The 17,510-nt window shown below is 41.6% G+C and overlaps 1 protein-coding gene across 1 annotated transcript in view; it reads right to left on the bottom strand.

The window, feature by feature from the left end:
• Positions 1–3,039: 3,039 nt before the first annotated feature.
• The window catches only part of SWAP70 (switching B cell complex subunit SWAP70), a 65,880-nt gene continuing 51,409 nt past the window's right edge, over positions 3,040–17,510 (bottom strand). Inside the window, exons 9-16 of the mRNA XM_026850846.1 lie at positions 14,409–14,555; positions 14,045–14,153; positions 12,590–12,771; positions 8,938–9,045; positions 7,291–7,457; positions 6,333–6,531; positions 4,660–4,756; positions 3,040–4,021 (exon numbers count right to left, since the gene is read on the bottom strand). Of these exons, the coding sequence (XP_026706647.1) occupies positions 3,912–4,021; positions 4,660–4,756; positions 6,333–6,531; positions 7,291–7,457; positions 8,938–9,045; positions 12,590–12,771; positions 14,045–14,153; positions 14,409–14,555 (1,119 nt within the window). The 3' untranslated portion in view covers positions 3,040–3,911. The remainder of the gene's footprint in view (positions 4,022–4,659; positions 4,757–6,332; positions 6,532–7,290; positions 7,458–8,937; positions 9,046–12,589; positions 12,772–14,044; positions 14,154–14,408; positions 14,556–17,510) is intronic.

Genomic DNA, 17,510 nt, shown 5'->3' with positions numbered 1-17,510 from the left:
CCTGCCAGTCACTGAGCCACCGTTCAGTAGGATGAGGGAGAATGGGATGGGTGAAGGATGAATGAGGAATGTACACAGAGCACCTGGGAAAACACTGTTTTCCTTCTGTGGGGCAGTGGGGTGGTGGTTTTTTTGGAAGATAGGCCAGACTGAGCTTCAAGGCTCTGAGCATAAATTTATCCTGGGCCAGTGGCAACACTTGTAAAATCCTTTTTCCGAGGCTGACGGGACATCTCTGGGATCAGATGCACCGAGCTGAGAAGACCGAAGAACCTAATCATCTCCTGAGCTGAAGGGCAGCAGCGAGCTGTGGTGAGGGGCTGGCGGGAACCTCAGCACGCAATCACGGACCGGGGGGTGAGTGACTGACTGATGGCCCAGGGAGGCTGACTGGCTGGCTGACTGACTGGCGGACAAGCTGATTGGTTTACGGATTGGCTGGCTGGCTGGCTGACTGACGGATTGGCTGGCTGACTGACTAGCGGCCGTTTGGTGTTGGGGCAGGGCCGCCGCCAGGGGTCGCCCGGAGCCCAGGTATGGTTGGGGGCGCCCGCGGGCTCCAGCCCTGCGTGGAAAATCCAGAAAAACAATGGAGAGCGCCAGAGTTGTGGAATCATCGGCACCGCCCCGGGAGGGGGGTGGAAAGCCCCGAACTGATGGGCGGGGGAACTAAAATGTTGCTTTGCTGGGGGCGGATTTCCACTCGGTTAGAGCCGACAAGATAGGACAGCGCCTTACAACCAACTCCCCCCGCCTGTGCCACTTACTGTATGAACCAGCAAGTACCTCTCCACAAAGCAGCTGACAGAATTTATGGATATCCCCTTTCCTGGCCGCACATCAGTTTGCTCAGAAATTGTTTACTTTACAGCTGCTTCACATATTCGAGATAAAAATCGGAGCAGGAATAATTTTCAGTTCACTTTTCCTGGAGTGGAGGCCGCAGCTACTGTTCCAGAAGGCCTGTGTGACCAAACAGCTGCTGCTCTTGGGGTTGGGTACCCCCTGTCCAGGGTACAGAGCCTGTCCTGTCCTAACAGCTGTTCCTTTCCCAGATATGATTTGGGTTTGTGGCCGTTCACGCAGGAAGGTTAAAGAGAAGGAATATGAGTTGCTGGAAACCTGCCTGTTACAGCCTGGGAATGTGTGAATGAGAATGCAAGTGTCTCATAAATCAGCTACCTGAAACGGTCACAGGGCAAAAGAGTAAGTTCTGCCTGAGGAGACAAAAAAGCATGGTACTGTTTTATTGGTCTGTAGCATTGTTCCACCATCAGCAGGAGCTAAACCTGAATCTGGCTGAGGAAACAAGCAGACTGTGCCCTCCAGGGCATCTTCTTCAAGAACAGCAGCCTCAGCACCGGTAAGCTAAGCCCAGTGTGTGTGAGGGATGAGGCTGCTGCAAGGCCTCTCAGGGTGGGACAGGGATGGCCACAGCATCCCTCCATTGCAGATACCCTCACCATCATCAGCCTCACTGCTCCCGGGAGAGGAGTGCGGTAACCTCTGGGCTCACCAGAAATGGTACCAACTAGGGGTGCAGTTTTCCATCCTGCACTGTTTCAGGAGATGTAGTGACTCTGACTCACAACTCTTTCTTTGAATGTTGTTCTTAGTGTAGCTTTAATGGACTTAGTCTGATGTGGTATTTTTGCTCAAAATGCAATTAGTTAATTTTTTAACTCCACAGAAAGATTTCTTAATTTGTCAGACCAAGCAGGGACAACAAGACTAAAAGGAGACTTGTCTCATTTCCTCTTCTAATAGTGACTAACAAACGGCGAGAAGAGGGGGATGGTAAGACAAATTACATTTTATTATCTGCGTGACCATTGCTGTTATTATGGCTTTCACTGATCAGACCCTTAAGTGTACATTCCCTCCATCACAGTAATACTTCTACACAACAGCTACCAGATATCCTGAATTCCAGTAACCCAGAAGAAATCCATGCAAAAAGACATCAATTAATTCAAAAATGCAAATAACTTTGTATTACTTATTAAATAGCTGATTCTAAAGAACAGTAAAAAATATGAAAACATGCATCATTTGGTGTTCTTAAAAAAACATTTGTCCAAAATAAAGACTGTTAGAAAAATTAAGCAAGTTTAGCCCCAGTACACCTTTTGCTCTCCATATAAAAGATGTTTGGTAGTTATAAATACTGTTCCATCTCCTTTAGCGAAGTTTAACAATGTATACATTAGTATTTCTATTACAGTTTATTTCACATTTCTTCTGTAAACATAATCAGTTTAAAAAATGCCTTGTTAGCAAGCTTAAGGAACTACTGCTTTTCTGTACAGTAAATACAAAAAGGAAGATCCTGGATTTTCCTGCCCTTCTATCAGCATTCCATTTACTGAAAACATGAAAGATTTCAATTAGTATAAAAATATAACTAGAGAATAAATGTCTGAGAAGATTCAGTATCTGAGTGACTCTTAGTTAATAGGCAAATAAAGTGATGTTGAGTTCCAGATCTGAAGATCACTCCTGTATAGCTTCTGCTCTTCTGAGAGCCAAGCACAACAGTCCTGTATACAAATGCACTGGTTATCCAGCTGAAAAAATAATTTCTTACTTACTAAAAATAATTTAACACTTAGCTGACCTAAAAAGTGGGTGCTGAGAGATGGATGCCCATGTTCCGTGGACATACAAAGGTCAAAGCTGACTAACCAGCCACACCTACGGGCACCTGCTTTTCAGGAGAAGGGACTCAGTTCTCAAAAGGTCTGTACAATTCAGCAAGAATACTATTTTACTTAGCAATAGACTGGCTTCTTGGCTGGTGGGGGAGCTCTACAAAGCAAAATCACAGACTTACTCCTTTTCCCCACAGAAATAACTGGCTTTGTCCCTGGGGAGAATTTTTAGGCAGAGCAGTAGGCTCTTTAGGAAGCCTTGTTACTAGAAATGCTTGAAATTGTTTTACTGATGAGGATTAATTTTTTCTAAAGCACTATTGCGACACATTTATCATTTTTATCTAAAATAAAAATGTCATGTTTAGTTTTCCTCTTGCACTTGTTAAAATTTTACCTCCAGTTAAGAATAAGACAAAAATGCTGCATCTAAGATGGTGGTATGCTATAATCAGATTTCTTACACAAACACTGCCTTGATGCAAATGGTATTTGGCCTGTATGTGCTATCGTCTTTGATTCATCTGTTCCAGAAATCTGTAAGTCAAAACTGTGCATCTTTTAAACTATGAACAAAATTCTCAAGGGTTTTTTTCAGCCTTCTCAAGTATGAGACAGTACAAGAACAATTTCACATGACTACTTTTTCTAAATGTTTTACAGCAGCATTTTGTACGTGCCTATTTCCAGTTCTTTTGTTTGGATTCCTTCAAAGAGAGGAAAACAGGACAGAAAATCAGATCAGCCAGCAGGGACCCGGCCATGACAGCCTACCCTCGTGAAGGAAGAATGTTTCTGAGCACTAAGCACAGAGCAACAGACGGACAGAACCACCAGGACTGATTTAAACCCCAGTCCTGGGTTTAAATTACGCTAACTAACTGAACCAATTAAACAATTGCTTCCCTTTTTGGAATGAAGGTGATGCTGCTAGACTGGTTAGATGCTGTCAGGTTGTTACAGGCTAGTATAGAAACAACTCCGTCACAAGCTACATTTAAATAAAAATCTGCAGTGGAAAAGTTTTGTATAAAAACAGAATTTCTAGAAATGAGAAAAAACAGCAAGCACTGTCAGACATGACATATGATAATGACTGAGCTCTGAGCAGACACTTCTGTGTGGTCAGCAGTGTTTCCTTTGTAGAAAGGCCCAACCTGCTGAGCAAAATAAGCTCTTTATAAGCAAGAAGCTGCTCTGTGCAAAGCAGAACGAAGGAAGGTGGGCTTCTGTTCACAAATGGTACATCAGCCTCTGTCGTTACTCAGAAGTGTTTTTTTTCCCTTTCCAGCTCTTTTGTCTTTGCTCGAGTTCAGCTGCAGTGAAGGCGGCCGGGCCCCAGTTTGTGATGAGGTGAGGGTTCTTGGAACCTGCAAGAGAGTGCGATATCTGATGCAGGCACTTCTGACCTTGCCCTGGCCAAGGAGGGAGGAAGGCCTGCGACACCCGCAGTGAAGGCTCTGTGTGAGAAGTTGTCAGCTGCTGCAATCTTTCACATCCTTATCTCCCAACTTCCCCCCTCCTCAATTAGTTGTATCTTAGTAAACTCCCCCCTCCTTCTTTCCTTTAGAGATGTCCTTCAAGGAAAGCAATCTCTTCAGCACTGCCTTATAAAGCCACTTTCCTCAGGCAGGCATGCTATTAATTAAGCTAAGAAATTAAAAACTTTTCCCCAAAATCAAATATTTTAGCTATCGTTAGTTTGTGTGTTTGGCAAGTACCCTTTATGCTAACTGCATTAAACACCCAAACCATGTAATGCTCAGGCTGATCTTTGCTTTATTTTGAATATGTAAACAAATAATAATGATTTAATTTTGTTACAGTAGGGCCAGTGGCAGTAAAGACTTGAAAGTTACGATCAGCAGTTCTCACAAATGTGGTATTTACAGGCTGCTGTGAAAGTACTAAGGTACAGAAGAGGCCAATGTCAGGAAATCACTAGGTGATCTAAGTATACGGGACAGAATGAACACACACACTGCCTAACTGTTCTGTTGTAACTTACCTGGCTCTATTAGTCGAATTAATCCCTCATGATGAGCTACTTTATCTTTCCAGCTCTTGGTGTTATTAGCTGCTGTTTCCAACTTCTTCTTAACCTCCTGGAATAAGATAACAGTCCATGTGAAAACAAGAATAACTTTACCCTGTTTATATCAAAGGAAAAAAACATCCTTTACATCTGGAGACAGAACTACAGTAATTCAACCAGCCAGCCAGCCCTCCCTGTAGCATGGACAGGAGTACTCCATTTCTAACCATACTAAGTAATTTAGTCAGTCACTAGTTGTACAAAATAAGCTGTCAAACCAGAATCCAAAAATAACCATGTTTCACAAGATTGTGTAGCTGTGTAAGTAGGGCTAGTTTTCATAAAGATCAAAAGCATAAACTGTAGTTTCAAAACAAAGAAAAAAAGTATTTTCTCTTCCAAACTAAGACCAGCTAGCTGGGTAATCTCTCACTACTGGAAATCAGAAAATATAAGCTAGGAAAAGGACCACTGCTGTTACACCCACGCACAAAAAAAGAGGTCGTTTTTCAGTCTAAACCAGTCTTTTGGTCAGCTCCAAACAGAAGGTCAGAATGTTTAATTATTTCTAAAAGAATGACTCAACTATCACAGTGACCTATTTGCTTTGTGGACTTGTTGGTTTTGTTTGCGTGTCTATTATTTTTTTGTCTGTTGTAGTCAGCAATTCCTTTGGAGTAATAAATGATGTTTTGTACACAAAAAGCCTGAGGTGTCATCTAAAAAACCAGTCACGTATTAGCCAAAAGCAATCTAATGATGGTGCGAGATGTGGTGCCAACACAGTAAGTTGTAAAGTGGCCAGAACTGCCCCAGCTGGGCCCTTGCTTGCGGTCACTGCAGCCTTTGTGCTCTGTGACAGTGCAGACAGCTCGCCGGCGTGTCCTTCACGGCACGAACCTCAACAGCACAGACAGCGTAAACACACTCCCTAGTTAAACAGAAATCCAGTCGTGTTTTGTTTCCTGACCTAAATCACACAGGATCAGCACCTCCCTAGCCCTAGATAGTATGCAGCACTTCAGGCTCTCCACTTGCTGGATTCTGGCTCATACTTCTTCCCTGAATACAGCTACTAGACTTCACCAAAAAACACTGAGCAGAGGTCAGGCCTGGCCTTTGGGATGTCAGGCACTGCTCCCCACTGAGAATCTGAGCTAACTGCTAGCTCTCCTCGACATCATTTCAGTGCTTAAACACTGTGCTTTTTGAGGAGCAAGAGCCTACAGTAGCACACTGATTTTTCATCCATAGAAGACCATATTGCCTCAGGACATCATCAAAACATTGCAAGAATAATTCAAAAGCATAACCCATTTAGTGATGGCAGCAATGGGACTGCATAAGAAGTTAAGTCTACAGTAGAAGACAAATGTACAGGGAGTGTTTCAGGCTGTGACTGAGCTGGCTTGCATGCAAATTGAGACAAAAGAACAAAGGAGGTGGTAAGTCTGAAGCATGTTCTTTTCTTCAAATACATCTACTGCTCTAGGCCAAAAAACCCCAACACCTAACTCTCCTACTTGTTCTTACAATTTTTGTGCCTTACTCCTCCTTTAAGCAGCGTGATATTGATGAACTTAAAATTCAGTTAAACTACTGAATACCTGGCTAGGTATGAGAAGGGGTCAAACTGAACAGCTCACCTCATATTGCTCAAGGGCCTCCTTCCTTTCCAATTCAAGTTGTTCCAGTTGCTGCATAGCAACTTGAAGAGCCTGTTCCTTTATCATTCTCTGGTTTTCTAGCTCTTGCTTCTCTGCTTCTGTCATCTGAATGGTCTGTTGCTGCTGCAAGTGCCATTTTTCCAGTTCAGCTCTCTTTGCTGACTCTTCTTCCAGTAATCTGCAACGGGGACTGTGATGTTAACTGCACTTTAAAGTAAAAGCAGTATCCAGTACATAGCATACATGTAGGGAAGCCAAGCTAATTCATTTATTTGTTTAAAAAAATACTTGGGAAGCAGGGAAAAAGTTACTGTTTGTTGGCTTGTCTTCAATGTAAAGCTGAAAATCATGTCAGCAGTGCAAGCAGTCTGACTGCTACAAAGGGCTATTCAGAAAATGTAGTCAATAATGCAAATACACAACACTGAAAAGCACAGAAGAAACAAGCATGCTTAAGTTATCTTAATTGTCTTAGGAGGACTGAAACAAACCATACTAAACAAAGCACATATGAGTAATAGGAGACTTAACCCTTTACCATTTAAACCTGTATTTAAATAAAATACAGCATAAAGTCTTAGGTAGAGTTGCTGCTTTATAAAATACACAACTGCCAATTCTGTGCAGAGTGATCTGTTTTTCAAGTGCTGACATGTATAACACCTGATGAAAAGTAAGTGCATCTGCTTTTCTGAAATTGGCTGAGCCCTCCCACTGCTAAGGGCTAATCAAATATATTCAGAAATCATAAATACCAGCTTTAGCCATCATAGCTTAGGGGGAAAAAAAAAAATATCTTTCCCATGTTTGAACTTCAAGCTAGGTCCCCCCTTCCAGCAGCATGTCCAAGATGCAAATGATCTGTAATACTATGGCACAGTTATTTATGATTGGGGGGGTGGAATTGAAATAAATCCCCACTAGGTCAAAGCCCTACCTGGCTTGAAGTTTCCTTACAGTCTCTTCATCTTGACGTGCCTGTTTCTCATCCTCCAAAGCTTCCTGTAGCTGCTTATACATTTCTTCCAGTTCACATACTCTCTGTAAATATTGTTCCAGTTCAGATGATTTCTGAGCAACCTGCTCTTCCATTTTTTGTCTTACCTAGCGGCATAAATTGAAGACACATGAGCTCCCATTCAGCTCAGGTTTCCCCTTAGATAAGGTTTTCAGAGACAAACGTTTCCCCGCCACCTGCAGAGCAAAACTTTTAAATAATAATAATGTACATAATAATATAGGTTAGTTGCTTACATTGCCCTACTTCACACAGCACAGGATTTTTACAGGAGTGTGAACCTAACATCAATCAGTTTGATCTTGTCACTTAGTTTACAGATACACACTAAAGTGAAGGAAGAGAAAACCTGTAGAGTGCCCAGACACAAAGGTCAGGCCGGTTTAATTACACCATTTCCACTCCTTTCCTCAGGCAACTCTTCCCTTGGCAGCAGCATATTTCACACACATCTGCATGATGGCACCGCGGCAGCATGGGATAGATACAGGGATGGGAATCTGCCGAGAAGGTTGGCTTTGCTAAGAGAAGAGCAACTATAACAAAAAAAGACCAGTAAGGGGTAGGGGGAGGTGAGGGGATGCTGCGTACCGCCTGGGCTCTGATCCTCACTGCCCCGAGCGGGAAGCCAGGGGCACTGCAGCACCGCACCGCCCCTGGCTGCGCTGGGGACAACAGCCGTCAGGCTCTGAACTGAGTCGGGATAAAGCACCAAAACCTCAGCGTTTAGCAATACAGGAGGAGAGCACGGCTCCGGAATTCAGCAAGAAAGGCTCGCTGCCAAGCGTAGGAGGGTGGCTTGTCCTGCTCCGCTGGCCTGCAGTCTGCTTTCCCTCAGCTAAATGAAACCCCGCTGACCCAGAAAGCGATCGGACTCAGGAATCCACAGTCAGCCCATAAAGCAGCACTGCATGCATTTATGTTCTGAGACATTCCATCACATCAACTTGACGATTTTTACTTCTTTCCTCCAGCTAACAGAAAAGCCAGTAGGGTCTGACAAAGCCCTTGAAGAGTGAAATAATTCTTTTGGAAATTCTCAGTGTAGATTATAGTAACAACATCGTAAAGTTACAATATTTCCTTAATTTACAGTTATACACACACAGAAACATAAAAAAAGAACACGCAGTTTTTGTTAAAAAAAAAAAATTGTTTTAGGAACATATTCTAAGTCAGAAAATTCCTAAAATGCATTTTGATTATGCATGTGTTCATTTTGCATGTTCATATAGTCTGTACCAGCCTCACATTCTTCATCTTTGAAAACTGCAAGGGTAACTTCAGCCTGCATTATCCTTCAAAAGAGGCTGATTTTTCCCAGTTTTCCAGTAATATTTAAGCTTTGAATGCTATAGAAATTGTAGGCCAGCTGTTGCAGTATTTGAATTCACTAGTGAAAATATTTTGTTCCTATGTCTCATTTATAAATGCAAAGCAGGTTGTGTTCTACCGCCTCCAACAAAACCTGTGGAATCCTTTCAGCAGCTGCCTGTGAGACAGGTCATTGCTGAATGCAGCGCTCACTATGTGTAATCAGCAAAAAAACCCACTTGCACTACTCACCATTTTTTCTCTCTCCAGCTCCAAACTGAATCGATCTTGTAATTCGACTTGAGTCTGGAGTCTTTTCTTCTCTTCCTCAGCAGCACGAGCAGCTGCTGCTTCCAGTTGCTGGAAGTAGAAGGGAGTGGGGTCGGGAGGAAGAGAAGAAGGGAAAAAAATTTGTCAAAACTAAAACATTCGGAGGAAATGTTAATTTTATTTAACAATTTTTGGTTTTAACAAAAATGGAAGAAACCTTCTAAAGCATTAAGGCACCAACTTTATTCTTTTTAAATGTCTGAGGCTAATCTCAATCTCTAAATATCATTTTTAGTCTTACTATTTGCAAGACTATTTTAAATTTACCAATGAAAAGTCAATTACAGACTTCCGACAAGTTTCCTTTGAGTCCTGCTTTTCACAACCCCTAGAAATCACTGTATTTCCTTCTCTCATGTGGGATAGAAAACTTCTGGAGAACCACATCGCAGGCAGAACTGCACGGGAGTTCCAACAGTGAAAACACTCCAGCACGCACACAGTTCATACAGAACAGAAGTGAGAAGCACCAAATTGCCATGGTAAAGCAGAAGTGCCACAAAGTTTTACTATAATAAGTGATTGTGCTATTGTGAATCACATCCCTTCAACATCCCCTGAATTGCCATGTAAGGTCAATAAAATTCTAGTCAATAATCATCACTTGAAATTAGGGGAAAAATAAGCCTCATCAGAACTAAGTCCTAGGAAACAGCTGCTGGTACCTTCATGCCTTTTGCAACTTACTTATTTAAATTGTCTTGCATCTTGTTTTCACATACACAGTCACCACAGTTTTTCCTTTCATCAGGATTTCAATAGCATGTGTTTTTAGAATGCACCGAAGGTTAGAAACAAGTACCAGCCCAAGCTTCACCAATACTGAAAACAAAATAATTCTTTCACAGAATTTTCATAAGAAACTTATCTATCTGATGCTTTAGAGGAAACAGAAAGCAAGCACCCTTCTTTTGTAACATGCTGGTCTGGATAAATTGTTTCCACAGACCTTCAGTAACAGCAGGCATTGTTACCTTTAGTATTTTTGGAAGGCACCACAGTAAACCATCTTCCCTCACACAACCTTGAACTAAAGAGATGCCCATACAATTACAACTGCCAAGCTTTCATTCCTTTAGGAGCCTGTGATATCACTCTAGTCTGAAATAGATGGGAAGAAGGGAAGGAGAAGGCTTCTAGTTTGTTTTAAACCGCAGAAGATAATACAGCTTTGCTCTCCTTTGAAAGGCTTAAATGATGCCAGTCTCTTAGAAGCAGTATTCCTCCTCTGCCAGAACATCTAAAAGCATGTAATTGTAGTCAAATCCAAGATGCCTATTTAAGTGAATTTTTCTTTTGATTTTTCTTCCCTGCTTTGAAATTAAACAAACATTGCCAATACCGAGCCAAGAGGGTGAACGTGCAGAGTCACAGGCAAGGGTGAGTGCTAGGCTTTTGCCAGAGAGCTCAACAAGACAATAAACGCACTGTTTGTCCACTCTTTATCGGCAACTTCCTGCTCAATTGTGTCAGAGGACAGCAATTCCTGGCAGGTAAGGTTACTGGCAACAACTGTGCAGTTTAGGGAAAAGTCCCAACTGTTGGGGGCAGGGAGGGAGAGGGAATGGAGAGGAACAGGCCATTCCAGCAGGGGTTGGTTAGCAGAGTCTCCAAATCCCGTGCGAGACCCCCCCAAACTGAAACACAGGGTACACAAGTACAAAGTGCATGCTTTCATGGCAAGAAAAACTTACCTTTCAGTCTGTTCAATGTATGTATCTCAAAATGCCATTAAAAATATGAAAAAAACCTATTTTAGATAAAGGCTCTTATTCTTCTGACATTTTCTACTGCAGGAGCTACCAAAACACAGACCCATCTCACAGTGCACTTTGGCAGATGCGTTGTAAGTGATGGCTCACTGCCATTAGGAGCAAATCTAACTCTGAGCTTTCCAGAAGTATTCAGTTTCCTGAACCATTTATAAAGCCTTTTTCCTTGAACATTTTTCTAGCTAATCAAACACTTTAAGTTCCTCCAGCAGAGTACCTCCCCAAGAATTCCACTTAGTCAAAGTGCAGTAGTTCTTGTGAGACACTAAACTACTCTCCCTGAGAAATCATTTTAATCCAGTCCACTTCAAAAGCTGCTGCTTGCCACAATTCTCTTTAGTTTGCCCATTGTGATTTCTACAAAACTCCCTGGAGCCTGTCAACATCCTACTGCTGCTCTGGGCTTGCTCTCATATTATTGTCCCACTAACCTTTTCCTCAACAGCATACACTCAACACTGAAATCCAGCCCTGTGATTTCCATTAACAGGTGTATTATTTATCAGTAATGTGCAGGTAACACAGGCTATCCTTCAAAGCATATTTTGCATTCTGAATGTTAAACACATGGTAGAATACAGGTGCTAAAATTAAATTTAAAAATTGTTTTCCACTGTCAGACTCCAGTTAAGGCAAACAGCAATACCCACAGCAGTACTGTCGGTGAAAGGTTATTACAAAAAGACAAATTTCTCTGCAAGTTGTGACTTAATAACAAGAAGACTTTTAAAAAGATACATTTTTGTTTGTGGGGTTTTTTTGCTTTCTAGACTTGGCACCTTTAGCGCATAGTATTTATAGCATCCCCTGGACCCACTGCTTCAAAGATCGTTCAAGTGTTTTCTAGCCGAGGGCCAAAATCAGTGTTTCTCATTTATGAAAAACTCAAGGTTAACGATGGAGACAGGAAGCATATCTGGATACTAATCAAGTCTCCGTGGAGAACTATTGTAGAGGTACCAGTTGTTCCAAAGCAGAAAGATCCATCAGCACATTCAATCTACTGTTAAGAATACGCAGCCACAGCAAAGGCACCTTGGTGTCTCCTGCCAGTCCTTAGATTTAGATTAAAAATCTTCTACATGGAACGTAATGAGGTCAGGAAGTCTTCTGCTGATACTCTGAAATTTCTAGTCCCATTCTCAGTCTTTTAGAAGTCAATCCAGCATTTAAAAGGAACATGCATTTAAACAGTTTATAAATGGTTGCTCTGCGTCTCAGCTCTGTAAATCTCCCCCAAACTAATAAAATTATGCCTATACATACTCACAGAATCACTTTGAATCTTTGGAATCTTTGTAAATTAAATTTATATCTCTAGAAACTACAATCTGGGTGAGGAGAAGAGTTCCCCCCACATACAGTTTTCCAGAGTTCTGTGAACTATGTATGAAAACCTTAATAGAAAGCCCCAAGTTTGACAGCCTCATCTGACAGAAAAGAAAAACAAATAACCCACAAATAACTGAAAATAACAGACTCTCCAGTCCCCAAACACCATCCACACAGCTGGTGTTTTCTTTTACAGGAGCTTCACAGTGCTCTCCTAAATACAGGGGCAGGGCTGGCCACGCACGCTGCCACAACCTGCTGCGGTCAGAGCTTCGGCCTCACCACAGGACAGCAGCACATCTGCTGGCTGCAGGGGCTGATGCTGATACAAGCCCACCTCCTCTGGAGGAGCTCACTCTGTGTGTCTGAACACCTGACCAGGAAAGAGATGCCGAGTTATACTTCAAGAGGCCCAGCTAAACCACAGAGGTTGACCTGAGAGCCTGGAGGTCAGCAGCTCCCACTCCCACCTTTCGCACGGTCTCCAGTTCCTTCTGCTTGTTCTCGTTAGCCGTCTGCAGTTCCTTCATCTGTCGCTCCAGTTCTTCTTGCTCAGCCAACAGCTTCTGGCGCAATTCTTTTCGTTTTTGGCGTGCTTCTTTGTGGGGTGGAGGGCTCCCCACTCTCAGCAGGTTTACAGTGGTCTGTATGGCTGGAAAGAAGTGTGCAGGACAGAGGGAGAGGAAGAGAACACCAGTGAAAGGAAATGGTAAACTTTCTGGATAGCCTGGGTGAGTTAATGAATACCTGTGGTGTGTATTGTTTGTTGTTGTTGGGTTATTTTGAAATCAGAAATAACTGTTGTTAGTTCTCCTAATTCTCACCAGGCTAACTGTCAACACAAACCAAAAGTGAAAGACACTTGGCTTTCTGTATTGGCTGTGTTCCACAAGGATATGGTCTAGCAATTCCTGTGTATTATCTCAATTCCAATATCGATTCCTAACAGGTAGTGGACATACATATCACTTGTACACCTACCTGCAAAAACCCCTAACACTTAAAAGACTTCTTACTACCTAGATTCAGTGATCCTAATCAAGCAGCAAGATGTTATCTGACATACATCAATTACTTCCCTAGAACCAACCTTAATCCCTTTATTCTTACTGATACTCCAAGGGAAAACTTCTCTCAATAATAAAGTAGCTCTCATTCACTTATATTCAGTGAGGAAGTATTCAGAGAGCAAGCCTGAGGAGTGGCAGTTGATTCTGATATTTTATTCACCTACTGTGAAAAGTATTCACCTACTGTGAAAAAAGATCTCCTTTTGGAACTAAGTAATCATTTGTCAAACTTTGTGACTTTGATGCTTTAGATAGAGGGAAGTGCAAATGAAAGCATACAGGTTCAAGTAGCTAAATGCTGTACATATCTCTGAGGCATTGTGGGTTTTTGCAAGGGCTTCTGCCTAACTCCACAAAAGATGCATGTGACTATTGCTCAGCATGTTATCTGGGAAGGTCTTGCAGAAGGAGCACCTTCACTGTGAAGAAGTGGAACAGAAAAGGAAGCTCCATTTCCCAGCCTTACCCTCAGCTCACCAAACTGTACTACCTCAAGCAAAACTGTAAAAGCAAAGCCACTATTTTACGATGCTGAAGTGAACAAGCTTTCCCTTTCTCCCCAAAAGCAACAATTTAATTCCTCTTCCCTTCCCCATACAACCATTATAGGAAAAGCAGCAACAACATCCATTTCATTCTGGTTTTGGCTGCCTGAATTGAGGCACCTAAATCACAGAAACTGATTCCCCTTACATCGATCCATAGTTCTTCCTGAGTCTCAGGCTCCTTAACGATCCCTTCCACGTGCCCAAAACAGAGACACCAAAAATCACAAGACCAAGAATTTCAAGTTTGAGTAAATCATGCTGTTCTGTTACCTTAACTTTCACAGAACAAACACTTTTGAAACCTCACCTTGAATCCACTCCTGCTTCTTCTTTTTATCAGAGGCACTGATCTCAAAGCTTTTATCAAGACATTTTATGAGAAAAAGGCATTTCTTTCCATCTTTGTCAGGCAAGGCCTAGAAATGGTAACAAAGGATTAGCCTTGCAAACACTGAAATTTAAGTTATATTGTCAAGCCCCACATATGCAGTTATCAGTTACAGAGCTACAAACACCAGCATCAAGAACCTTTATAAAAAAGTACTGGTTTTATATAAAGTAAAAAAACCCAACAAACATTAATGAAAGGAGTCCATCCTGCACACAAAGAAGGATTAATTGTTATCTTTAGAAATATTCAAAGGTTTTGGTTGGTTGGGGTTTTTTTTTACCTCTACACAACAGTTGCCATCCAGTATGATGTCTCCCTTCTTGTCCTTTAAATCTTCACTTACATAGTAGGAAATAATATTGGGTTTTAGCACAAACCATCGTTCCGTCCAATTTTTCCTTTTATGACCTTTTTTCAACATATAGCCCTGTAAAAAGCAACGGATCAGCTGAAACGCTTGGCCTCTGTTGAACTGCCTCGTCTTTTGGTTATGTGGCTTAAAGGTCCAATGGAGCACACAGAAAAGTTAGCTCAAGGCCCTAAATATTTCACCTACACGCTTCTATTCCTCATACCAGCACACTACTAATTGTTCAGCCCATGAAAAACTACTTACTGTTCTTCTGTCCAGTTTTTAGGTAACTGGGTTATCTGAAGAACTGAACAATTACTCCAATTGCTATTATTTTTATGTCATTACCAAGTAATTATGATGATTCTTCAGCCCTCTTTGATGACCTTTACTATTTAATTTTCTGGAGTCAAGCAGAGACATTTGCCATCACTAAGACTCACCTGTAATACTTTAATGACATTATACATTAAATACATTAAAGATCAGGGCGTGTGGCCACACACCCTGGTGGCAGATGCAAGCCTGCATCTCAGCACTGTAAATCCAGCCCCTTACGGGACATTCCCAGGGACAAAACAGAAGCACCTTTGTGCTGGGAGTGGCTCCAGCCTGCCAACACACTCATTTAGCTGCACCCAACTGAAAAAGCGATCCCATATAGGATACTTCAGTGAGTATGTTAACAAAACTGGTAACAGAACCATGCTCCTGGCATCTTTACTGGACTGGATATGGGAACACTGCTGAAGCCTGGATCTTCCCTTAAAGGAACAAAGTTGTATGTTGATTTAAATAGTGCCATGATTTCGCTCATTTTATTTTTCTTGAAAGATGATCTACTCAACTTTCTATATGAGAAAAACACTTGAGAGCTTTAACGAGACTATTTCAAAAGAAGGAAGAAAATCCCATACTTTGCCACTGAGCTTTATACAAGAAAAGAATAAAAATTATATTGTTATGACAATAAATAGGGCTGGTATCATGATCAAATCATTCAAGTTTGCCTCTATTGAATATTAACAGATCTAAAATATAAGTGCAATACTAAGTGCAGTTACACTACTAACCCTGTTACACATTATCGTGTGGCTACATCAATCCAAAAACCATCTCACAGAAGAGAGGGTACACAGGGAATGATATAAAAATTGCTAATTCTTTCAGGCATTTGATTTTAGTGGTCTTATCAGGGGCACTTCTGGGACCTAGTCATTTTTTTAATCTAGAGTTTCAAAGTTTGCCAGTACTTCAGCTGTAAATGACATTTAATTTCTGAAACCATATTCCCCAATTACCTATATACTTTTGTCTGATGCCTAACTTCAGAAAAAAGTCAAATCACAGATGAAACCGAAACATCTCCATCAATATAGCTATGAACAAGACACACAGAAAGCACTGTATTCAAAGTATGCCAGATTAAGAGGACTGAAAAGTTGGAAAGGAGACCAAGGAACATTTTTCTGTAATGCCTTTTGGCTACAGCAATTTTGGATACAAGCAAACAAATAAATGTGCAATGGCATGTTTATGTCAAAGGTATCTTTCTGTACAGGTTTGAGGGGAAAAAAAAAATTCATGACAGTTGGAGAGCTCTTTTGTTTATTAAAAAAACCACAAACCAAAAAAGAAACAATCCCCACACACGCACACAACTTATCTGTGCTTAGCTTTTCTAGCCAGTTAAATGCAGCCAGAACCACAGCCAGGCCTATTCCCCTGTGCTATCCCACCCCCATGCTCAAAAACAGGAATGCACAGAGAAATAGCTTTGTTTGCCGCCTCCATACTCAGGTCCGAGGTCTGGGTGGTCGCACGGGTATGTGAAGGATTCCTGCAACTTCACTCTTTTGTGCCTTGGACAGTCTAAGTCATAACCAGGTGTTTTTCCCCTTCCTGACATACTACATTTGCTTTCAAAGCCAATACTGAAACACTGATACTTCCCCCTCAAATTTCTGCCAAGCCTGTATCTATTATTTCTGTGCATCAGCTGTTTCTCATCTTCCAGGAGCCCACTGACAGCTCCTGGGGATCTTTTCAGATCAACTGACACATGAAGGACACATCTTTCAGAAAACTAAATATCACAAAATTAATCATCACCACTACCTTCTGTAAGCCTCGGAGATCCAGGAAAAGTGTACAATAAAAAGGACAGTATGAGACTTGGCTATGCTACATTATGTCATTAATAAATACCTTGAAGCAATTGTATACTGCAATAAACAGGACAATTCTGTGAATCAGCAAGGTATCATCGTACAAGCTGTGACCAAACCAGATGTCTGCAAGTCACACAAGGAACCCCATTTTCCATTAGGCCAGTGATTGCCCAGGAGCGGCTTGGCCAAATCTTGACACAAACTATTTTTAAGTGTCAAGGAACCATTCAAAGGCACTCAGACATCCTTGAGAAAAAGGCCCAGCCACCAAGAGAGGAAAGAAAGGAGACAGTAAAAAAAAAAAAAAAAAAAAAAAAAAAGACACAAAGCAGTATCAAAACTGAAAAGAAATCCAATTTCCTCACAAGTTTCAAGTGGAAGGACTGACCTGACACTGCTTATTTTATTTTCATGGTATTAAATAACAGAATTTGTGTCTCTGTGTGTGTGTGTGTGTGTGTGTGTGTGTGTGTCTCTGTGTCCGTCCAGCCCTCACCTCCAACAAGCAACCAGCAGTTAACAAAAATAGATTTTTGTATTGTTCTGTGGATATTCTGAAAGAATTTCCTGTGCCAAGACCTTCTGATGATTTCTTCATAACAGCTTAGGAAAGCCTGCCAAGAAAGCCTTTGTTTCTCACCTCAACAAGAAGCCAAGAAATCAAAGATGAAAAAATTCTGTGTCTGGTAAAAGTCATTTTTAAATAGCTCTCTAGGTAAGCTCTGCTGTGACTCCTCAGGTCCCTGTGATGTTTATACCTCCCATGAAAGAAATGCAATCTTTAAAGCCATTCCTAAACTGATAATCCAGCCACTGGAAATCTGAAGAAACTGAAGATTGACAGAAGTTTGCTAAGAAT

The sequence above is a fragment of the Athene cunicularia genome (assembly GCF_003259725.1).
Source record: "Athene cunicularia isolate RWA chromosome 5 unlocalized genomic scaffold, athCun1 chr5_part3, whole genome shotgun sequence".
Lineage (NCBI taxonomy): Eukaryota > Metazoa > Chordata > Aves > Strigiformes > Strigidae > Athene > Athene cunicularia.
The sequence above is the reverse complement of the archived record's forward strand: the minus strand, read 5'-3'. Positions and strand labels throughout refer to the sequence as shown.